Raw genomic sequence first — 22191 nt, 5'->3', positions numbered from 1 at the left:
TGTGTATTAGTCACTGTGTGATTGGACGCAGTGGGGCCCCATTATTCTGAGCAGAGTAACCGCCGTGTGCAGCTAGACGGGGCCGGAGTGACTCCATAAGGTCCTGGGAGGTTGTCACAGATATCTGGAGCCATGCTGACTGCAGAGCATCTCACTGCTGCTGGAGGGGGGGTCCATAGAGAGAACGCAACCATCGAGGTGGTGCCGCATATTATCAACTGGGTTCAAGTCTGCGGAATTCGGGGGCCGGGGTAGTACTTTGAACTCTTGGTCACTCTCTTCCAACCAATATCAGATATTTCTTTAAATCCTATACTCCCCAAGGGAGACAATCAGCATGTATGGGTGTACATGATCTGCAAGGATGGAATCATACCCAAACCGGCTGGTTGTGCCTTCCACGTGGATGAGTGGCTGACGCTTTCCATTAAGTGTATTCATGCCTATGTGTTCACGGCCGTGAATCCTCCTCTTACGCCCCTGATTTATGTCCCCGAATAGAACTTTACTGGACGGCTCCGGAGTTCCTGCGTCTGGAAAGATTCCCCTTCCAGGGAACCCAGAAAGGAGATGTGTACAGTTTTGCCATCATTATGAGAGAGCTCATATGCAACCACGAGGATGGACCTTACCAGGACCTGAGCCTGGAGCCACAAGGTACAATCTCCAGTGTGGGTGGGGCTTAAAGGAATTGTTCACATTTGGAGAACTCCGCATGATGCATTGTAGGACAATGTGACATTTATGTCTGTTAAAAACTGGAAAATATTTATAGATTTATTTATTGCAGAAATTATCCGCAAAATCAAAGATCCAAAAGCGACCGTCCCATTGAGACCTTCCCTGTCTGTGGAAAAATGTAATGAACGGATCATCGCTATGCTGAAAATGTGCTGGGATGAAAACCCAGAACGGCGCCCGTCCTTCATGTCCATAAAGAGGAGCCTGCGAGGAGCCAGCCCTGAAGGGTGAGTCCTGGACACCTGTGTGATGAGTCAGGATGGCACAGGAGCTTGCAATCTAAAAAAAAGCTGAGGCATTGTGGGAGTTGCGTTGAACCAGAGCAGAGCATACTGTACAAATATACTGAACCAGCAGGGGGCAGCAGTGAGATGCAAGGAGCTGTCGTCTAAGAGCAAACATGAAAGCAGCCGAATTGCAAAAGCAGCTTTGGTTGTGAGTAGAGTAGAAAAACTGATATGAATTGATACCTACAAAATAAGAAAAGCCAATGATTATTATATTATAAACTATTTATTATAATGCTGCATTCCTCTCTGTGTAGACATGTCAGCATCCTGGACAACATGGTCAACAAGCTGGAGAAGTATGCCAATCACCTAGAGGAGGTGGTGGAGGACCGGACGTTGCAGCTGATGGCTGAGAAGAAGAAGACCGACAAGCTGCTATCAACCATGTTACCGGGGTAAGCTTAGTGCTCGTGGCTCAGTTTACCCAGGAGCTCAATAGCGGTTCTGGTACTTACTAATACCAAGCGGATGGTCATGCAAATAAGCCTCTAGGAGCAACAGGGGCGTTACCATTGCACCTAGAGGCTCTGCTCTCTCTGCAAATGCCACAGGGCCTGGTGTGAACACGCTTACACTGCAAAACTCAAAGGGTTCAGCAGTGGCAGAGAGCAGAGTCTCTAGGTGTAAAGACAACGCCCCCGTTGCTCCTAGAGGCTCATTTGCATTTATTAAAGCATCATTTTTCTCAGCAATTATGCGGACACATAGGGACATGGGACCAACACAGATGCTTTCCGCTGCCAAGTGCACATGTAACAGGTCAGCCGGTGTCATAAGGTACAAATCTGCCTTTTACAGGACCATACACTGCAATGGTATAACATAAACCAGCTGTTATACATAGCACTTACCACTAGATGGCAGCATTGCGCTGAGTCCTGTGCTATCTCATTAGCTGGAGCAGTGCATGCTCCTCATGTGTCCTCAGGCAGTCTCCGGTACTGCAGGTAGCACTTACCACTAGATGGCAGCATTGCGCTGAGTCCTGTGCTATCTCATTAGCTGGAGCAGTGCATGCTCCTCATGTGTCCTGAGGCAGTCTCCGGTACACCACTAGATGGCAGCATTGCGCTGAGTCCTGTGCTATCTAATTAGCTGGAGGAGTGCATGCTCCTCATGTGTCCTGGGGCAGTCTCCGGTACTGCAGGTAGCACTTACCACTAGATGGCAGCATTGCGCTGAGTCCTGTGCTATCTCATTAGCTAGAGCAGTGCATGCTCCTCATGTGTCCTGAGGCAGTCTCCGGTACTGCAGGTAGCACTTACCACTAGATGGCAGCATTGCGCTGAGTCCTGTGCTATCTCATTAGCTGGAGCAGTGCATGCTCCTCATGTGTCCTCAGGCAGTCTCCGGTACTGCAGGTAGCACTTGCCACTAGATGGCAGCATTGCGCTGAGTCCTGTGCTATCTCATTAGCTGGAGCAGTGCATGCTCCTCATGTGTCCTGGGGCAGTCTCCGGTACTGCAGGTAGCACTTACCACTAGATGGCAGCATTGTGATGAGTCCTGTGCTATCTCATTAGCTGGAGCAGTGCATGCTCCTCATGTGTCCTCAGGCAGTCTCCGGTACTGCAGGTAGCACTTACCACTAGATGGCAGCATTGCGCTGAGTCCTGTGCTATCTCATTAGCTGGAGCAGTGCATGCTCCTCATGTGTCCTCAGGCAGTCTCCGGTACTGCAGGTAGCACTTACCACTAGATGGCAGAATTGCGCTGAGTCCTGTGCTATCTCATTAGCTGGAGGAGTGCATGCTCCTCATGTGTCCTCAGGCAGTCTCCGGTACTGCAGGTAGCACTTGCCACTAGATGGCAGCATTGCGCTGAGTCCTGTGCTATCTCATTAGCTGGAGCAGTGCATGCTCCTCATGTGTCCTGAGGCAGTCTCCGGTACTGCAGGTAGCACTTACCACTAGATGGCAGCATTGCGCTGAGTCCTGTGCTATCTCATTAGCTGGAGCAGTGCATGCTCCTCATGTGTCCTGAGGCAGTCTCCGGTACTGCAGGTAGCACTTACCACTAGATGGCAGCATTGCGCTGAGTCCTGTGCCATCTCATTAGCTGGAGCAGTGCATGCTCCTCATGTGTCCTGAGGCAGTCTCCGGTACTGCAGGTAGCACTTACCACTAGATGGCAGCATTGCGCTGAGTCCTGTGCCATCTCATTAGCTGGAGCAGTGCATGCTCCTCATGTGTCCTGAGGCAGTCTCCGGTACTGCAGGTAGCACTTACCACTAGATGGCAGCATTGCGCTGAGTCCTGTGCTATCTCATTAGCTGGAGCAGTGCATGCTCCTCATGTGTCCTCAGGCAGTCTCCGGTACTGCAGGTAGCACTTACCACTAGATGGCAGCATTGCGCTGAGTCCTGTGCCATCTCATTAGCTGGAGCAGTGCATGCTCCTCATGTGTCCTGAGGCAGTCTCCGGTACTGCAGGTAGCACTTACCACTAGATGGCAGCATTGCGCTGAGTCCTGTGCTATCTCATTAGCTGGAGCAGTGCATGCTCCTCATGTGTCCTCAGGCAGTCTCCGGTACTGCAGGTAGCACTTGCCACTAGATGGCAGCATTGCGCTGAGTCCTGTGCTATCTCATTAGCTGGAGCAGTGCATGCTCCTCATGTGTCCTGAGGCAGTCTCCGGTACTGCAGGTAGCACTTCCTTTACCTCTCTGTTCTCATGCACTAGTCAGAAGTCAGTCAGAGAGCGGGGTAGTTCCTCGACGACTCACAGACGAAAAATGGAGGCTGAAGAAGAAAAAGAAAGGAGGCGACGCAGAAGGATGTATCAGTGTAGGCAGCAAAAAGCTTTCCTATCTCTTATCTAGACTGACGCATTATAACAACGTGAGCAAGAACCGCTCTTAGCCTTTCAACGTACAGTAGACTAGAATGTTCTTGTTCACTGACAGCAAGCAGAGAGTTTGATGAGGTATTAGAAAAGTAAGATTTATTTTACAATGATTAAGCTTTATTTAAATTAAACCTACAGACATATTTCACACAATTCTTCTGCTTGTTAGTGGAAACAGTCAGCAAGCTGGTCAGAGACAGACCCTCTGCTTCCCTGAGCTCCTATAACGCAGGGGGTTGGTTGTTCTGTTTCACCAGCTGGGTAGTCGTTCTAGTAGAAAGTGCACCCCTCCCCCGTCACGGGCCAAATGCCCCCTCCCCCTTTTAAATGACATGACCCCCACTTTCCACATTTCTCCTATATAATGATGGGGGACAGCCGGAGTTTACCTGCGGGGGAATCTCACCGTGTATTTGTAATGTTCAGCTTCATTGCAGAGCAGCTGGTGGCGGGGAAGTCGGTGGAGCCGGAGAGCTTCAGCTCGGTGACCATCTTCTTCTCGGACATTGTGGGCTTCACCACCCTCTGCTCGTCCAGCACGCCGCTCCAGGTCGTGGATCTCCTCAATGACCTGTACAGCCTGTTCGATGAGATTATCAAAGCGTATGACGTGTACAAGGTAGGACGAGAGCCGACCCTAACGAGTCAATGCGTCCTCCTGCAGGATATTATACCGCTATATTGTGCATGTAATGTTATATAGTGTAACAGTATCATCCCTCGTTACATCATATCTCTGATTACTGTGATAATCTGATTATCAGATATTCCAAACCACTTACCCGCTGCTATAGTGTCCGGAGTCTAAGGACGAGGTCCAGGATGGCGCCGGCCGGGCTTTACCTGCTGATGCCAACACTTCTGCCCAATACTTTATTGCGAGCTTTAAAAAATGATGAACCAAAAAACACCTAAAAGGGCAGATTTATCCCAAAAATTTGGTATGGGGGCACCGCGCATATATATAAATGAAGTAAAGGGGGAATAATTAGAGTTAACAAGAATGCTGATGTTTTACCTTATTTTCTAGATATTCTTTATGTGTCCTCCTGGGTGGCTCCGCTTGTGGAGTGGTTGGCGGTATAAGGGTATAAGTGGAATACCGGGTGACGTCACCGGAGCTACAATTCCTCACAGACACCAAAAAGAGGGAGTTCCTCCAACGCGTTTCTAGCACTGCGGTGCTCTTCGTCAGGGATTGCTCCAGGTGCCTTCTTCGTCTGTCCTTTATCAGCTGCGGTGTTTGTCTATTTAACCCCTACCCTGCTGTGACATATTCAATCAAAGCCAAAAAGTTTGATTTCTTTATTTAGACCCTGGGTTCCATTGAATCCATATTAAAGATCCACTGTGTCTCTTTTTTTGACATATGTTTAATATAGTCTCCGCCACGTATGTCCATCCTAACTATTTCAACCCCATAAAACGAGGAGCCTTCAAACTTGCCTCTGTCGGTTTTTGTAGTGTCTGGACAGCGGGTGATCAGCGAGTCATTTGAATACGTTAAAATACAGTGTCGTAGAAAGATCAGTTAGACCAAAGGAATCTAGAGAGAGCACTAATAAGAAGACTAAAAATAGAGACAGGAAGAAGACCACTATAAAGAAAACTGTAAAACAGGATTTTTTCAAGGCATGCAAAAAAGGCAATTCAAAAGAGGATGTAGAGGCGGGCAAGTCGCCCAAAAGAAGACGCTACGGAATAAATTACAAAAAATAGAAATGGGGCGAGAGGATAAGGAGGATAATGTACAAAAAATCGATAATTTAAGTAGCCATATCCTGACATACAATGAACAAAAAATTCTGAAAAAAGGGTTAAAGTTTGCACCGACTACATATTTCAACAAATTCGAAGCCTTCATTGGGGTGAGGAAATTTGCAAGACGGTTAGCCCTGATAAAATACCACCTAAAAAAAGAGGAAAAAAATAATAACAATAAAAACAAGGGTAATAAATAATATAATCATTCGCCCTGCAGACAAGGGGGGGATCATTGTATTGGATAAAAACGATTATGAAGAAGAGGCACTGAAAATATTGAATGATAGTAAAACATATCAAGTGCTGAAGGACGACCCAACGGAGAGATATAAGAAAGAATTGCAACTCCTAGTCCAGAATGCATGTAAAGAAGGTATTTTTAATAAGCAGGAAAGTGTATTCATTAATATCAAACATCCCAAAATGGCGATATTCTACCAAAATCCAAAGATCCATAAAGATACAAGTAAACCACCTTGGACACCTATAGTTTCCGGGGTGGAATGCCTTACCAGTGCCCTATCCAGGTATGTCGGCCAGTATCTGCAACCATGTGCCCAGAACTTATAGGCATACTTGAAGGACACTAAACATATACTGCAGATACTGGAAGACATTTCGTGGATTGAAGGGGACATAATAGGGACCCTCGATGTCAAATCCCTATATACAGTTATAGAGAAGGAAAAAGGCTGTGCAGCAGCCAAACACTTCCTAGTGCAGGAGGGATACCTTTCAAATACTCAGATAGACTTCATAGGGGAATGCATTTTATTTATTTTACAAAAAAAATCTTTAGATTCAAAGACAAATTTTACCTCCAGACGTGGGGGACCGCGATGGGGACGAGGTTCGCACCGGGGTTCGCAAATTTGTGCGTGGGAAGGTGAGAAGAAGAATCCATCCACCCCAACGGTGAGCTCCGGGCGGGCCTCATCCTCTGGCGGCGTTTTATTGATAATGTGTTTTTTATTTGGAGTGGTGGTGAACTCACTTTAAATAGGTTTTTAGAGGATATTATTAAAAATGAGTTTTACTTGGAGTTCACCCCTAATTACAGTTTTAGAGAGGTCAATTTCCTGGACCTTACAATTTATGTGGAGAAAAACAAGATGCTAACAAAAACCTATGAAAAACCTACAGATTCCAACAGTTACATATCACGAACTAGCTGCCATCTCGCTCGGTGGCTAGACAATATCCCTAGAAGTCAATTTATGCGCCTGAGGAGAAACTGCACAGATGTCGTTGAATATGATAAGGAGGCAGAAAAACTACAGAATAAATTCGAGGACAGAGGGTATGAAATTAACAAACTAAAAGTGCAGAAAGGGGAAATTAGGACGTTGGAAAGAACGCAATTATTGGGGGAGAAGAAGGGAGCAGTGGGGGATAAGTACGGTAATACACAAATACCACCAATCATAATCCTTTTCAACTCCCAAACACATATTCTCAGGAAGATAGTGGGCAGACATTGGGATGCACTGAGGGAAGACAAATGGATCGGAGAATTAATACCAGAAGCACCAGCATCTGTATATAAGAAGGCAGCTAATATCGGGAACATAATTGCACCAACAAAAAAATGCGCAGTAATAACCAATAAGATATTATCAAAGAATCCAATGGACATACGTGGCGGAGACTATATTAAACATATGTCTAAAAAAGAGACACAGTGGATCTTTAATATGGATTCAATGGAACCCAGGGGGCTAAATAAAGAAATCAAGCTTTTTGGCTTTGATTGAATATGTCACAGCAGGGTAGGGGTTAAATAGACAAACACCGCAGCTGATAAAAGACAGACGAAGAAGGCACCTGGAGCAATCCCTGACGAAGAGCACCGCAGTGCTAGAAACGCGTTGGCTGAACTCCCTCTTTTTGGTGTCTGTGAGGAATTGTAGCTCCGGTGACGTCACCCGGTATTCCACTTATACCCTTATACCGCCAACCACTCCACAAGCGGAGGCACCCAGGAGGACACATAAAGAATATCTAGAAAATAAGGTAAAACATCAGCATTCTTGTTAACTCTAATTATTCCCCCTTTACTTCATTTATATATATGCGCGGCGCCCCCATACCAAATGTGAAGTTTGTTACTCACTGTTGCAGCGCTGGTCCGGAGCTGCTTGGGACGCGGCTGCATTGCTGATATATAGTAGCGCTGATGGGTCGTGGCGTTGCCACATAGTAACTAGATTCGATTAACTCAAAAATGGTGTAAAGGAAAACTGGCTTAGTTGCCCATAGCAACCACTCAGATTCCACCTTTTCTTTTTAAAAAGAGGCTGAAAAAAGAAAGGCGAAATCTGGTTGCTATGGGCAACTAACCCGGTTTTCCTTTACACAAGCTTTGATAAATGACCCCCACTATTTCTTGGTTAGTTACAATTGTATCCAGTCTGCCAGCCTAAAAGCCAGACTCCAGACTGATACATTGTAACAAATAACCAGGGAAGGCGAGACCTTTGTGCTGCTCTCAGTGGATTGCATGTTTTGGATACATTGTAACAAATGTTCATCTTCTGAATGTTTCCATTTATTGACAACAATGTGGGAAAGGAAGTCTCATGGTTTCAGCTTTTCTGCCTCTTTGGTCATGTAGCACCCCCAGCAGCGCCCACTTACAGACTGCAAGTAATCAGACCATGTTGAGAGTTGTAGTTTTGCTGGAGACCACTGATCTACATATAGTCCAATACTGTCTGCAGGTGGAAACCATTGGAGATGCTTACATGGTCGCCAGCGGTCTCCCCATCCGCAATGAGATTAGACACGTAGAGGAGATCGCCACCATGTCTCTGCACTTCCTCAGCGCCATGCTGACCTTCAAAATCCGTCACAAGCCGGATGTAAAGCTCAAGCTGCGGGTCGGCCTGAACACGGGTAAGTGAAGGCTCCACAGGGTCCCAGCCTGTATCACAGATGGGGTCTGTGGGGCAGGGGAGTTGCTAGGGTCCAAAGGATCCGGGGCCCAAGCCCCAAGGAATATGGCCCAGTTCTCTAAGTCGCTCCCCTCCCCCCACACACCGCACTTTCCTGTACTCGCCATACAGCAGCACTTACCTGTCACATCCAGCGCCTCCAGGTGATGTCTCCTCCGATGTAGATCTTCTCATCATCTTCTCAGCCGCCTCGTCTCTGCAGAGTGTGACACACGGACATCTTAGCTTCCTCACATTTCTATCATCCCCCAACCTGGAGCCCCCACAGTGTTATCCTGCTGCTCACTGTGCCCCCCAATACCCCCAAGTACTATCCTGAAGAAATATCAGGGCCCCCCCATAGTAATAGTGCCCCTCATAGTCCCACCAATAGTACTTCCCTTCTAGAATGCCCCCATTAGTAATACTGCCCCCTACAGTGCCTCCATTAGTAGAAGAGCCTCTAGTATTAATAACAGACCTCACAGACCGTCAGTACTAATACGGCCCCCACAGTGCTCTTTGTAGAAATAAGGCAGATCTATAAGACCCTCCTATAAAGCCCCCAGTAGTAATAATAACGCCTATAACGTCCCCTGGATTTATATTGCCGCCTGTAGTTATATTCCTCCCTCCACCATACAGTCCCATGTAAATAACATAACACCATCTCTCCTGCCCCCTCCAATATGCAGTCCCATGTAAATAACATCCCTCTCTATCTACAGCTCCCTCCAAAATACAGTCCCATGTAAATAACATCACCTCCTCCCCAGCCGTCTCCAACATGCAATCCCATGTAAACATTACCTGCTCATCATTCAGTCCCATGTAAATAACATCATTCCCCCCACCAGCCACCTTCAACATTCGGTCCCATGTAAATAACATCACTACCTCCCCCAGCCCCCTCCGACATACAGTCCCATATAAATAACATCACTCCCTTCAGCCATAACATACAGTCCCAGTTAAATAACCACAACTCCCAGCATTGCTCTGCCTCTTCCTTCACTTACCTCTCCTCATGTAGCAGACATCATCACAGCTTCTTCTCCTCTTCACCACCGTCCTCTCATGCACTGGTCACATGATGGTAACATCATCACAGGTCCTTCTCAACCACTGCCTGTTTTACTAGTCACATGACCTGTGATGTCACCACAGGTCCTTCAGCTCTTGCAGGGCATTAGATTCAATTGTATTGCCGTCCTGAGGACTTACAGTTGTATCTAGCAGGCAGGCACGACATCCGGGGCCTGGGACAGAACATCAGGGGCCCAGGCCCCAAATGTTTTAACCTAGCAACGCCCCTGTTCTGGGGTCTGGAAATTCTACAGGACTGTTAAAAGCTGCTACAATGTCACAACTCAAGCCGTGCCCCTTTCCCAGTAAACCACACCCTCCCCACTAAGCAATACCCCTTCACAATAGGCCACACCCTTTACAATAGGTCACACCCCTTTCCTCTCTAAGCTACGCCCATCTGTCAAGCAAGGCACAAAAAAAGTGTCAGGACACTGATTTAATTTGGCAAATTCTGTTTATTAAAGCGGGCTCAGTGTTCTGCGTGTTGCTAATGGAAACAGCAAACATGTTAAAAAAAAACTGTGGGGGGAAAAATCTAGAAATCTGATGAGCCAAAGCTTGTCCCCTTCCCCCCCAACTCCAATATAATGAGGAATTTCTGAAAATCAGAAGCAAAAAATGAGTGAGAGGAACAACTCATCTGCTTCATGTTTTATACTCCAGTCATACCCAAAGCTGCATTTACAATACTGTCGGCCAATGGAATTTTCCAAATGTATTCTGAGCTATGTACAACCATCAGAGGACAGGACCTACAACAGGAGTGCTTGTGGCAACTTGTGGATGCAGCTCTGGCTGTGAACACTAAGCAGGATCTCTGCTCTGAATACTTGTCTCTGATTGTCTCTGCTTTCTGCACGCAGGTCCGGTGGTGGCCGGCGTGGTGGGTGTCACCATGCCGAGGTACTGTCTGTTTGGGGATACGGTTAACACTGCATCGCGGATGGAAAGCAACAGTTTACGTAGGTAAACCCCAGTGCATTCTTCTAGTGTCCGCTCCATCCAGCTGTAAAGGCATTTCTCATTTTATACTCCAGTCACAACCAGAGCTGCAGAATTTCGCTTGCTTCAGACTTAACACTATCTACAGAAATGTCCAAATACCTAAGCATATTAGCTCCTACACTATACCGCACTCTAGTGATGGGAAATTACCACTGCAGCTCCCCGTTGCATGTTGACTATTCTGCCACGCTACAGCACTTGAATTTGGGTAACTACAGTACTGTTATGTGAGCACTATATAGCACTATTATATGAGACCTGTATAGTACTGTTATGTGAGCACTATATAGCACTATTATATGATACCTGTATAGTACTGTTATGTGAGCACTGTATAGCACTATTATATGAGACCTGTATAGTACTGTTATGTGAGCACTATATAGCACTATTATATGAGACCTGTATAGTACTGTTATGTGAGCACTATATAGCACTATTATATGAGACCTGTATAGTACTGTTATGTGAGCACTATATAGCACTATTATACGAGACCTGTATAGTACTGTTATGTGAGCACTATATAGCACTATTATATAAGACCTGTATAGTACTGTTATGTGAGCACTATATAGCACTATTATATGAGACCTGTATAATACTGTTATGTGAGCACTATATAGCACTATTATATGAGACCTGTATAATACTGTTATGTGAGCACTACATAGCACTATTATATGAGACCTGTATAATACTGTTATGTGAGCACTATATAGCACTATTATATGACACCTGTATAATACTGTTATGTGAGCACTATATAGCACTATTATATGAGACCTGTATAGTACTGTTATGTGGGCACTATATAGCACTATTATATGAGACCTGTATAATACTGTTATGTGGGCACTATATAGCACTATTATATGAGACCTGTATAATACTGTTATGTGAGCACTATATAGCACTATTTTATGAGACCTGTATAGTACTGTTATGTGAGCACTATATAGCTCCATTATATGATACCTGTATAATACTGTTATGTGAGCACTATATAGCACTATTATACAAGACCTGTATAGTACTGTTATGTGGGCACTATATAGCACTATTATATAAGACCTGTATAGTACTGTTATGTGAGCACTATATAGCACTATTATATGAGACCTGTATAGTATTGTTATGTGAGCACTATATAGCACTATTATATGACACCTGTATAATACTGTTATGTGAGCACTGTATAGCACTATTATATGAGACCTGTATAGTACTGTTATGTGGGCACTATATAGCACTATTATATGAGACCTGTATAGTACTGTTATGTGAGCACTATATAGCACTATTATATGAGACCTGTATAGTACTGTTATGTGGGCACTATATAGCACTATTATATGAGACCCGTATAGTACTGTTATGTGAGCACTATATAGCACTATTATACGAGACCTGTATAATACTGTTATGTGAGCACTATATAGCACTATTATATGAGACCTGTATAATACTGTTATGTGAGCACTATATAGCACTATTATATGAGACCTGTATAGTATTGTTATGTGAGCACTATATAGCACTATTATATGAAACCTGTATAGTACTGTTATGTGAGCACTATATAGCACTATTATATGAGACCTGTATAGTACTGTTATGTGGGCACTATATAGCACTATTATATGAGACCCGTATAGTACTGTTATGTGAGCACTATATAGCACTATTATACGAGACCTGTATAATACTGTTATGTGAGCACTATATAGCACTACTATATGAGACCTGTATAGTACTGTTATGTGAGCACTATATAGCACTATTATACGAGACCTGTATAATACTGTTATGTGAGCACTATATAGCACTATTATATGAAACCTGTTTAGTACTGTTATGTGAGCACTATATAGCACTATTATATGAGACCTGTATAGTACTGTTATGTGAGCACTATATAGCACTATTATATGAGACCTGTATAATACTGTTATGTGAGCACTATATAGCACTATTATATGAGACCTGTATAATACTGTTATGTGAGCACTATATAGCACTATTATATGATACCTGTATAATACTGTTATGTGAGCACTATATAGCACTTTTATACGAGACCTGTATAGTACTGTTATGTGAGCACTATATAGCACTATTATATGAGACCTGTATAGTACTGTTATGTGAGCACTATATAGCACTATTATATAAGACCTGTATAGTACTGTTATGTGAGCACTATATAGCACTATTATATGAGACCTGTATAGTACTGTTATGTGAGCACTATATAGCACTTTTATACGAGACCTGTATAGTACTGTTATGTGAGCACTATATAGCACTATTATATGAGACCTGTATAATACTGTTATGTGAGCACTATATAGCACTATTATATGAGACCTGTATAATACTGTTATGTGAGCACTGTATAGCACTATTATATGAAACCTGTATAGTACTGTTATGTGAGCACTATATAGCACTATTATATGAGACCTGTATAGTACTGTTATGTGGGCACTATATAGCACTATTATATGAGACCCGTATAGTACTGTTATGTGAGCACTATATAGCACTATTATACGAGACCTGTATAATACTGTTATGTGAGCACTATATAGCACTACTATATGAGACCTGTATAGTACTGTTATGTGAGCACTATATAGCACTATTATACGAGACCTGTATAATACTGTTATGTGAGCACTATATAGCACTATTATATGAAACCTGTTTAGTACTGTTATGTGAGCACTATATAGCACTATTATATGAGACCTGTATAGTACTGTTATGTGGGCACTATATAGCACTATTATACGAGACCCGTATAGTACTGTTATGTGAGCACTATATAGCACTATTATACGAGACCTGTATAATACTGTTATGTGAGCACTATATAGCACTGTTATACGAGACCTGTATAGTACTGTTATGTGAGCACTATATAGCACTTTTATACGAGACCTGTATAGTACTGTTATGTGAGCACTATATAGCACTATTATATGAGACCTGTATAGTACTGTTATGTGAGCACTATATAGCACTATTATATGAGACCTGTATAGTACTGTTATGTGAGCACTATATAGCACTATTATATGAGACCTGTATAATACTGTTATGTGAGCACTATATAGCACTATTATATGATACCTGTATAATACTGTTATGTGAGCACTATATAGCACTTTTATACGAGACCTGTATAGTACTGTTATGTGAGCACTATATAGCACTATTATATGAGACCTGTATAGTACTGTTATGTGAGCACTATATAGCACTATTATATAAGACCTGTATAGTACTGTTATGTGAGCACTATATAGCACTATTATATGAGACCTGTATAGTACTGTTATGTGAGCACTATATAGCACTATTATATAAGACCTGTATAGTACTGTTATGTGAGCACTATATAGCACTATTATATGAGACCTGTATAATACTGTTATGTGAGCACTATATAGCACTATTATATGAGACCTGTATAATACTGTTATGTGAGCACTATATAGCACTATTATATGAGACCTGTATAATACTGTTATGTGAGCACTATATAGCACTACTATATGAGACCTGTATAATACTGTTATGTGAGCACTATATAGCACTATTATATGAGACCCGTATAGTACTGTTATGTGAGCACTATATAGCACTATTATATGAGACCTGTATAGTACTGTTATGTGAGCACTATATAGCACTATTATATAAGACCTGTATAGTACTGTTATGTGAGCACTATATAGCACTTTTATACGAGACCTGTATAGTACTGTTATGTGGGCACTATATAGCACTATTATATGAGACCTGTATAGTACTGTTATGTGGGCACTATATAGCACTATTATATGAGACCTGTATAGTACTGTTATGTGAGCACTATATAGCACTTTTATACGAGACCTGTATAGTACTGTTATGTGGGCACTATATAGCACTATTATATGAGACCTGTATAGTACTGTTATGTGAGCACTATATAGCACTATTATATGAGACCTGTATAGTACTGTTATGTGAGCACTGTATAGCACTATTATATGAGACCTGTATAGTACTGTTATGTGAGCACTATATAGCACTATTATATGAGACCTGTATAGTACTGTTATGTGAGCACTATATAGCACTATTATATGAGACCTGTATAGTACTGTTATGTGAGCACTATATAGCACTATTATACGAGACCTGTATAGTACTGTTATGTGAGCACTATATAGCACTATTATATGAGACCTGTACAGTACTGTTATGTGAGCACTATATAGCACTATTATATGAGACCTGTATAGTACTGTTATGTGGGCACTATATAGCACTATTATATGAGACCTGTATAGTACTGTTATGTGAGCACTATATAGCACTTTTATACGAGACCTGTATAGTACTGTTATGTGGGCACTATATAGCACTATTATATGAGACCTGTATAGTACTGTTATGTGAGCACTATATAGCACTATTATATGAGACCTGTATAGTACTGTTATGTGAGCACTGTATAGCACTATTATATGAGACCTGTATAGTACTGTTATGTGAGCACTATATAGCACTATTATATGAGACCTGTATAGTACTGTTATGTGAGCACTATATAGCACTATTATATGAGACCTGTATAGTACTGTTATGTGAGCACTGTATAGCACTATTATATAAGACCTGTATGGCACTATTGTTTAGGACTGTATGTCACTGTAATGGGTGCACTATATTGCACTGTTTTGTTAACATGCTATGGCAGTACTGTACGAGCATTGTGGGGTACTGTTATATCTTCCCTATATGGATACACTATTTGAGCTCTGTATGGTTCTGTTATGTGATTATTATGCAGGCTTTGCTTGGCACTACTATTTAATCACAGTATGGCAGTATTATGTAGGCACAATGGTGGAAATGTATCATCTTCCTGTGCCTCTTTTTAAGCTTAAACCTTGTGTTTGCAACTTTTTAAATGCCACTTGAGACAAATTTGTAAGACGTGGCGTTACTGCGCCTCCCTCGCTACTTTCTGAAAAGAGGGCGCAGTAAAGGCGGTGAGTGGAGCCAGTGAGTCCACCATATTCATCTTCATTTGTGCATCTCCGAGCTTCCGTAGATTTTTTCCTGGCGGACGGACAGCCGGAGGATGCGCCTAATTTATGACAAGGCGTTACTCATTGATAAATCTCCTCCTATATAATAGCAGTATGTGGGCACTGTTTGGCAGTATAATTCAGCACCAGTCTGTGTGTGTGGGGTGGGACACATGCTTTATCAGGGGTCTCTCCAGATGTGATCCAGCCGCTGTCTTCTGTCCTCCACAGCTCTGCGGATTCACATCTCGGAGACAACAGCCGACGCTCTGGAGCAAATCGGGGGATATGTGATATCAGAAAGAGGATGGATCCAAGTGAAGGTATGACTAGCAGTATAAATGACGCTGTGCTATACAGGGAGTGCAGAATTATTAGGCAAGTTGTATTTTTGAGGATTAATTTTATTATTGAACAACAACCATGTTCTCAATGAACCCAAAAAACTCATTAAAGGGAGTCTGTCACCACATTTTAGCATGTTAGACCGTTAAAATAGGGTTATGTGATCCAGCCAGAACATAAAAACGGTACCTTTGTGGTAGAAAACTGACTTTTCAATTTGCCGAAAACGAAGTTATAAGATTATCTTCTGAGCCCTCTCAAGTGCCCAGGGCGGTCTCTCAATCCTCGGAGCCCCATGCAGGCACCTCCTAAACGGCTGATAACTCCGCCCTCCGTGCGCCTCTGCCCGCCCGTTTACTCCCCTCCCCTGTCCCTTTCCACTGCGGCTGTGCGGTACAAATCGTAGCGGGCGCATGCGCAATGCGATGCCCGCTCCTGGCAGGGCATCGCAATACCTATTGCGCATGGCCGGCTAATCCTGCAGATTTCGCGCCGTTTAGCCGGCGCATGCGCAATAGGTATTGCGATGCCCTGCCAGGATCGGGCATCGCATTGCGCATGCGCCCGCTACGATTTGTACCGCACAGCCGCAGTGGAAAGGGACAGGGGAGGGGAGTAAACGGGCGGGCAGAGGCGCACGGAGGGCGGAGTTATCAGCCGTTTAGGAGGTGCCTGCATAGGGCTCCGAGGATTGAGAGACCGCCCTGGGCACTTGAGAGGGCTCAGAAGATAATCTTATAACTTTGTTTTCGGCAAATTGAAAAGTCAGTTTTCTACCACAAAGGTACCGTTTTTATGTTCTGGCTGGATCACATAACCCTATTTTAACGGTCTAACATGCTAAAATGTGGTGACAGACTCCCTTTAATATCAAAGCTGAATATTTTTGGAAGTAGTTTTTAGTTTGTTTTTAGTTTTAGCTATTTTAGGGGGATATCTGTGTGTGCAGGTGACTATTACTGTGCATAATTATTAGGCAACTTAACAAAAAACAAATATATACCCATTTCAATTATTTATTTTTACCAGTGAAACCAATATAACATCTCAACATTCACAAATATACATTTCTGACATTCAAAAACAAAACAAAAACAAATCAGTGACCAATATAGCCACCTTTCTTTGCAAGGACACTCAGAAGCCGCCATCCATGGATTCTGTCAGTGTTTTGATCTGTTCACCATCAACATTGCGTGCAGCAGCAACCACAGCCTCCCAGACACTGTTCAGAGAGGTGGACTGTTTTCCCTCCTTGTAAATCTCACATTTGATGATGGACCACAGGTTCTCAATGGGGTTCAGATCAGGTGAACAAGGAGGCCATGTCATTAGATTTTCTTCTTTTATACCCTTTCTTGCCAGCCACGCTGTGGAGTACTTGGACGCGTGTGATGGAGCATTGTCCTGCATGAAAATCATGTTTTTCTTACCTTGCAGACTTCTTCCTGTACCACTGCTTGAAGAAGGTGTCTTCCAGAAACTGCCAGTAGGACTGGGAGTTGAGCTTGACTCCATCCTCAACCCAAAAAGGCCCCACAAGCTCATCTTTGATGATACCAGCCCAAACCAGTACTCCACCTCCACCTTGCTGGCGTCTGAGTCGGACTGGAGCTCTCTGCTCTTTACCAATCCAGCCATCTGGCCCATCAAGACTCACTCTCATTTCATCAGTCCATAACACCTTAGAAAAATCAGTCTTGAGATATTTCTTGGCCCAGTCTTGACGTTCAGCTTGTGTGTCTTGTTCAGTGGTGGTCGTCTTTCAGCCTTTCTTACCTTGGCCATGTCTCTGAGTATTGCACACCTTGTGCTTTGGGCACTCCAGTGATGTTGCAGCTCTGAAATATGGCCAAGCTGGTGGCAAGTGGCATCTTGGCAGCTGCACGCTTGACTTTTCTCAGTTCATGGGCAGTTATTTTGCGCCTTGGTTTTTCCACACGCTTCTTGCGACCCTGTTGACTATTTTGAATGAAACGCTTGATTGTTCGATGATCACGCTTCAGAAGCTTTGCAATTTTAAGAGTGCTGCATCCCTCTGCAAGATATCTCACTATTTTTGACTTTTCTGAGCCTGTCAAGCCCTTCTTTTGACCCATTTTGCCAAAGGAAAGGAAGTTGCCTAATAATTATGCACACCTGATATAGGGTGTTGATGTCATTAGACCACACCCCTTCTCATTACAGAGATGCACATCACCTAATATGCTTAATTGGTAGTAGGCTTTCGAGCCTATACAGCTTGGAGTAAGACAACATGCATAAAGAGGATGATGTGGTCAAAATACTCATTTGCCTAATAATTCTGCACGTAGTGTATACTCCAGTCACATCCAGAGCTGCCTTTACAAATCTGCTATTTGCCATTTTAACTCTATCAGTACTAGCAGTTTCTTTGACCTTCCATAGTCCATTTCAACATTGACAGAACTTTAAATGCAGCTCTGCATGTGACTGGAGTATAAGATATGATATAACTGAAGATCACCGAAGCCAAGAATTCATAATCTCAGCCATAGAAACATAGAATGTGTCGGCAGATTAGAACCATTTGGCCCATCTATAGTGTCTATAGTATAGCCATCATTACCTGCAGATTTACAGTAATGTCTATAGAGGAATCCAGAATGATATCATGTGAGGTTAGTAACCAGGAATAATACTGTCTTCTCAGGGTAAAGGGAAGCAGAAGACTTTCTGGCTAAAGGGTAAAGCTGGCTTCGGAATGCCGCTACCAGACTTCCCAGATGGTACAGAAGATGAACTGCATGGGTTGCATGAGGTATGAATATACACCCAGGTTATACCAGCATGCTCCATATCACTGTATACAAGAAGATGTATAACTTATACCAGCTGTACATATATAATTATATACAGGAGATGCCCAGGTTATACCAGCATGGTCCATATCACTATATACAAGAAGATGTATAACTTATACCAGCTGTACATATATAATTATATACAGGAGATGCCCAGGTTATACCAGCATGCTCCATATCACTATATACAAGAAGATGTATAACTTATACCAGCTGTACATATATAATTATATACAGGAGATGCCCAGGTTATACCAGCATGGTCCATATCACTATATACAAGAAGATGTATAACTTATACCAGCTGTACATATATCATTATATATAGGAGATACCCAGGTTATACCAGCATGCTCCATATCACTGTATACAAGAAGATGTATAACTTATACCAGCTGTACATATATAATTATATACAGGAGATGCCCAGGTTATACCAGCATGGTCCATATCACTATATACAAGGAGATGTATAACTTATACCAGCTGTACATATATAATTATATACAGGGGATGCCCAGGTTATACCAGCATGGTCCATATCACTATATACAAGAAGATGTATAACTTATACCAGCTGTACATATATAATTATATACAGGAGATGCCCAGGTTATACCAGCTGTACATATATAATTATATACAGGAGATGCCCAGGTTATACCAGCTGTACATATATAATTATATACAGGAGATACCCAGGTTATACCAGCATGGTCCATATATAATTATATACAGGAGATGCCCAGGTTATACCAGCTGTACATATATAATTATATACAGGAGATACCCAGGTTATACCAGCATGGTCCATATCACTATATACAAGATGATGTGTAACTTATACCAGCTGTACATATATAATTATATACAGGAGATGCCCAGGTTATACCAGCTGTACATATATAATTATATACAGGAGATGCCCAGGTTATACCAGCTGTACATATATAATTATATACAGGAGATGCCCAGGTTAGGCTACTCTCACACTTGCGTTTGGAGTGGATCCGTCTGGTGTCTGCACAGACGGATCCGCTCCTATAATGCAAACGCTTGCATCCGTTCAGAACTGATCCGTTTGCATAACTGTTTATTTCAGATCTGATTTTTCACTTCGGAAAACTCAGATCCGACAGTATATTCTAAACACAGAAGCGTTCCCATGGTGATGGGGATGCTTCAAGTTAGAATATACTGAGAACTGTGTACATGACTGCCCCCTGCTGCCTGGCAGACCCCCCCCCCCTCCTGTATTTAACTTATTGGTGGCCAGTGCGGCCCCCCCTCCATCCCCAGTATTAATTGTAACCAGTGCGGCCCCCCTCCCTCTATATTCATTGGTGGCCAGTGCGGATTCCAAGTATTGTGACCAGTGCGGCCTCCCCTCTCCCCCCCCCTAATTAAAATCACCCCCCCCCCCATCATTGGTGGCAGCGGAGAGTACCGATCGGAGTCCCAGTTTAAATTGCTGGGGCTCCAATCGGTTACCATGGCAGCCAAGACGCTATTGCAGTCTTGGCTGCCATGGTTACTTGGCAATAAATACAAGCATTATACTTACCTGAAGAGCTGCGATGTCTGACCGGCCGGGAGCTCCTCCTACTGGTAAGTGACAGGTCTGTGCGGCGCATTACCTATAGCACAGACCTGTCACTTACCAGTAGGAGGAGCGCCCGGCCGGACACAGACATCGCAGCTCTTCAGGTAAGTATAATGCTTGTATTTATTGCCAAGTAACCATGGCAGCCAAGACTGCAATAGCGTCTTGGCTGCCATGGTAACCGATCGGAGCCCCAGCGATTTAAACTGGGACTCCGATCGGTACTCTCCTGTGCCACCAATGATGGGGGGGGGGTGATTTTAATTAGGGGGGGGGGAGAGGGGAGGCCGCACTGGTCATAGTACTTGGAATCCGCACTGGCCGGCCACCAATGAATATAGAGGGAGGGGGAGGCCGCACTGGTCATATTTAATACTGGGAATCCGCACTGGCCACCGATGAATATAGAGGGAGGGGGGCCGCACTGGCTACAATTAATACTGGGGAGGGAGGGGGGCCGCACTGGCCACCAATAAGTTAATTACAGGAGGAGGGGGGGTCTGCCCCCTGCTGCCTGGCAGCATCTGCCAGGCAGCAGGGGGCAGTCATGTACACAGTTCTCAGTATATTCTAACATGAAGCGTCCCCATCACCATGGTAACGCCTCTGTGTTAGAATATACTGTCGGATCTGAGTTCTACGATGTAACTCAAATACGATGGTATATTCTAACATAGAGGCGTTCCCATGGTGATGGGGACGCTTCAAGTTAAAATATACCATCGGATCGGAGAAAACTCCGATCTGATGGTATATTAATAGGGACTCCTGACTTTACATTGAAAGTCAATGGGGGACGGATCCGTTTGAAATTGCACCATATTGTGTCATCGTCAAACGGATCCGTCCCCATTGACTTGCATTGTAAGACTGGACGGATTGGCTCCGCACGGCCAGGCGGACACGAAAACGCTGCAAGCTGCGTTCAGGTGTCCGCCTGCTGAGTGGAGCGGAGGCCAAACGGTGCCAAACTGATGCATTCTGAGCGGATCCGCATCCACTCAGAATGCATTGGGGCTGTACGGATGCGTTCGGGGCCGCTTGTGAGAGCCTTCAAACGGAACTCACAAGCGGAGCCCCGAACGCTAGTGTGAAAGTAGCCTTATACCAGCTGTACATGTATAATGATATACAGGAGATGCCCAGGTTATACCAGCTGTACATATATAATGATATACAGGAGATGCCCAGGTTATACCAGCTGTACATGTATAATTATATACAGGATGTATGTTGCATCAGCTTAGAGTATTATAATGTATCAGTTTGTATCTTTTTATTACAGGCAGAAGAGATAAGTGTGAACTGACTAAAGCCCGCAGGATTTCACAAGGGTGTAATATTCATCAGTTGGTTTGTGGATTTTGGAGCCGATTTTGCTCCACTAGATTCCTGATTTCAACAATTCAAACGTATGTCCATCACCCCAGCCACCATACTGCTTCCTTCAACAGTCAGATGACCAATCATACCTGGCACCACCGTATGACGCTATGAGCAAAGGGTGATATAAGTGGAAAATTTAAGTATCACAACTAGAGATGAGTGAATTTTTCAAAAATCTGATGCGGCCGGTTTGCCGAATTGTTCGAAAAAATTCAGTTCGATCTGAATTTATTCGCAGCGAATTGCCTTAAAAAAGGGCTATTTCCTGGCTGC

At 43.6% G+C, this 22191-nt stretch overlaps 1 protein-coding gene across 1 annotated transcript in view; it reads left to right on the top strand.

Moving 5' to 3' along the window:
• LOC122942046 (guanylate cyclase 2G-like) overlaps positions 1 to 21841 on the top strand; it is a 105894-nt gene extending 84053 nt beyond the window's left edge. The window contains exons 14-22 of the mRNA XM_044299539.1: positions 502 to 657; positions 791 to 968; positions 1286 to 1426; positions 4305 to 4497; positions 8363 to 8537; positions 10528 to 10626; positions 15991 to 16082; positions 18779 to 18886; positions 21818 to 21841. Coding sequence (XP_044155474.1) covers positions 502 to 657; positions 791 to 968; positions 1286 to 1426; positions 4305 to 4497; positions 8363 to 8537; positions 10528 to 10626; positions 15991 to 16082; positions 18779 to 18886; positions 21818 to 21841 — 1166 coding nt within the window. The remainder of the gene's footprint in view (positions 1 to 501; positions 658 to 790; positions 969 to 1285; positions 1427 to 4304; positions 4498 to 8362; positions 8538 to 10527; positions 10627 to 15990; positions 16083 to 18778; positions 18887 to 21817) is intronic.
• The last annotated feature ends 350 nt before the right edge of the window (positions 21842 to 22191 follow it).

Source organism: Bufo gargarizans, chromosome 6, assembly GCF_014858855.1.
Source record: "Bufo gargarizans isolate SCDJY-AF-19 chromosome 6, ASM1485885v1, whole genome shotgun sequence".
Taxonomy (NCBI): Eukaryota; Metazoa; Chordata; class Amphibia; order Anura; family Bufonidae; genus Bufo; species Bufo gargarizans.
This window is presented reverse-complemented; position numbering and strand designations above follow the sequence as displayed.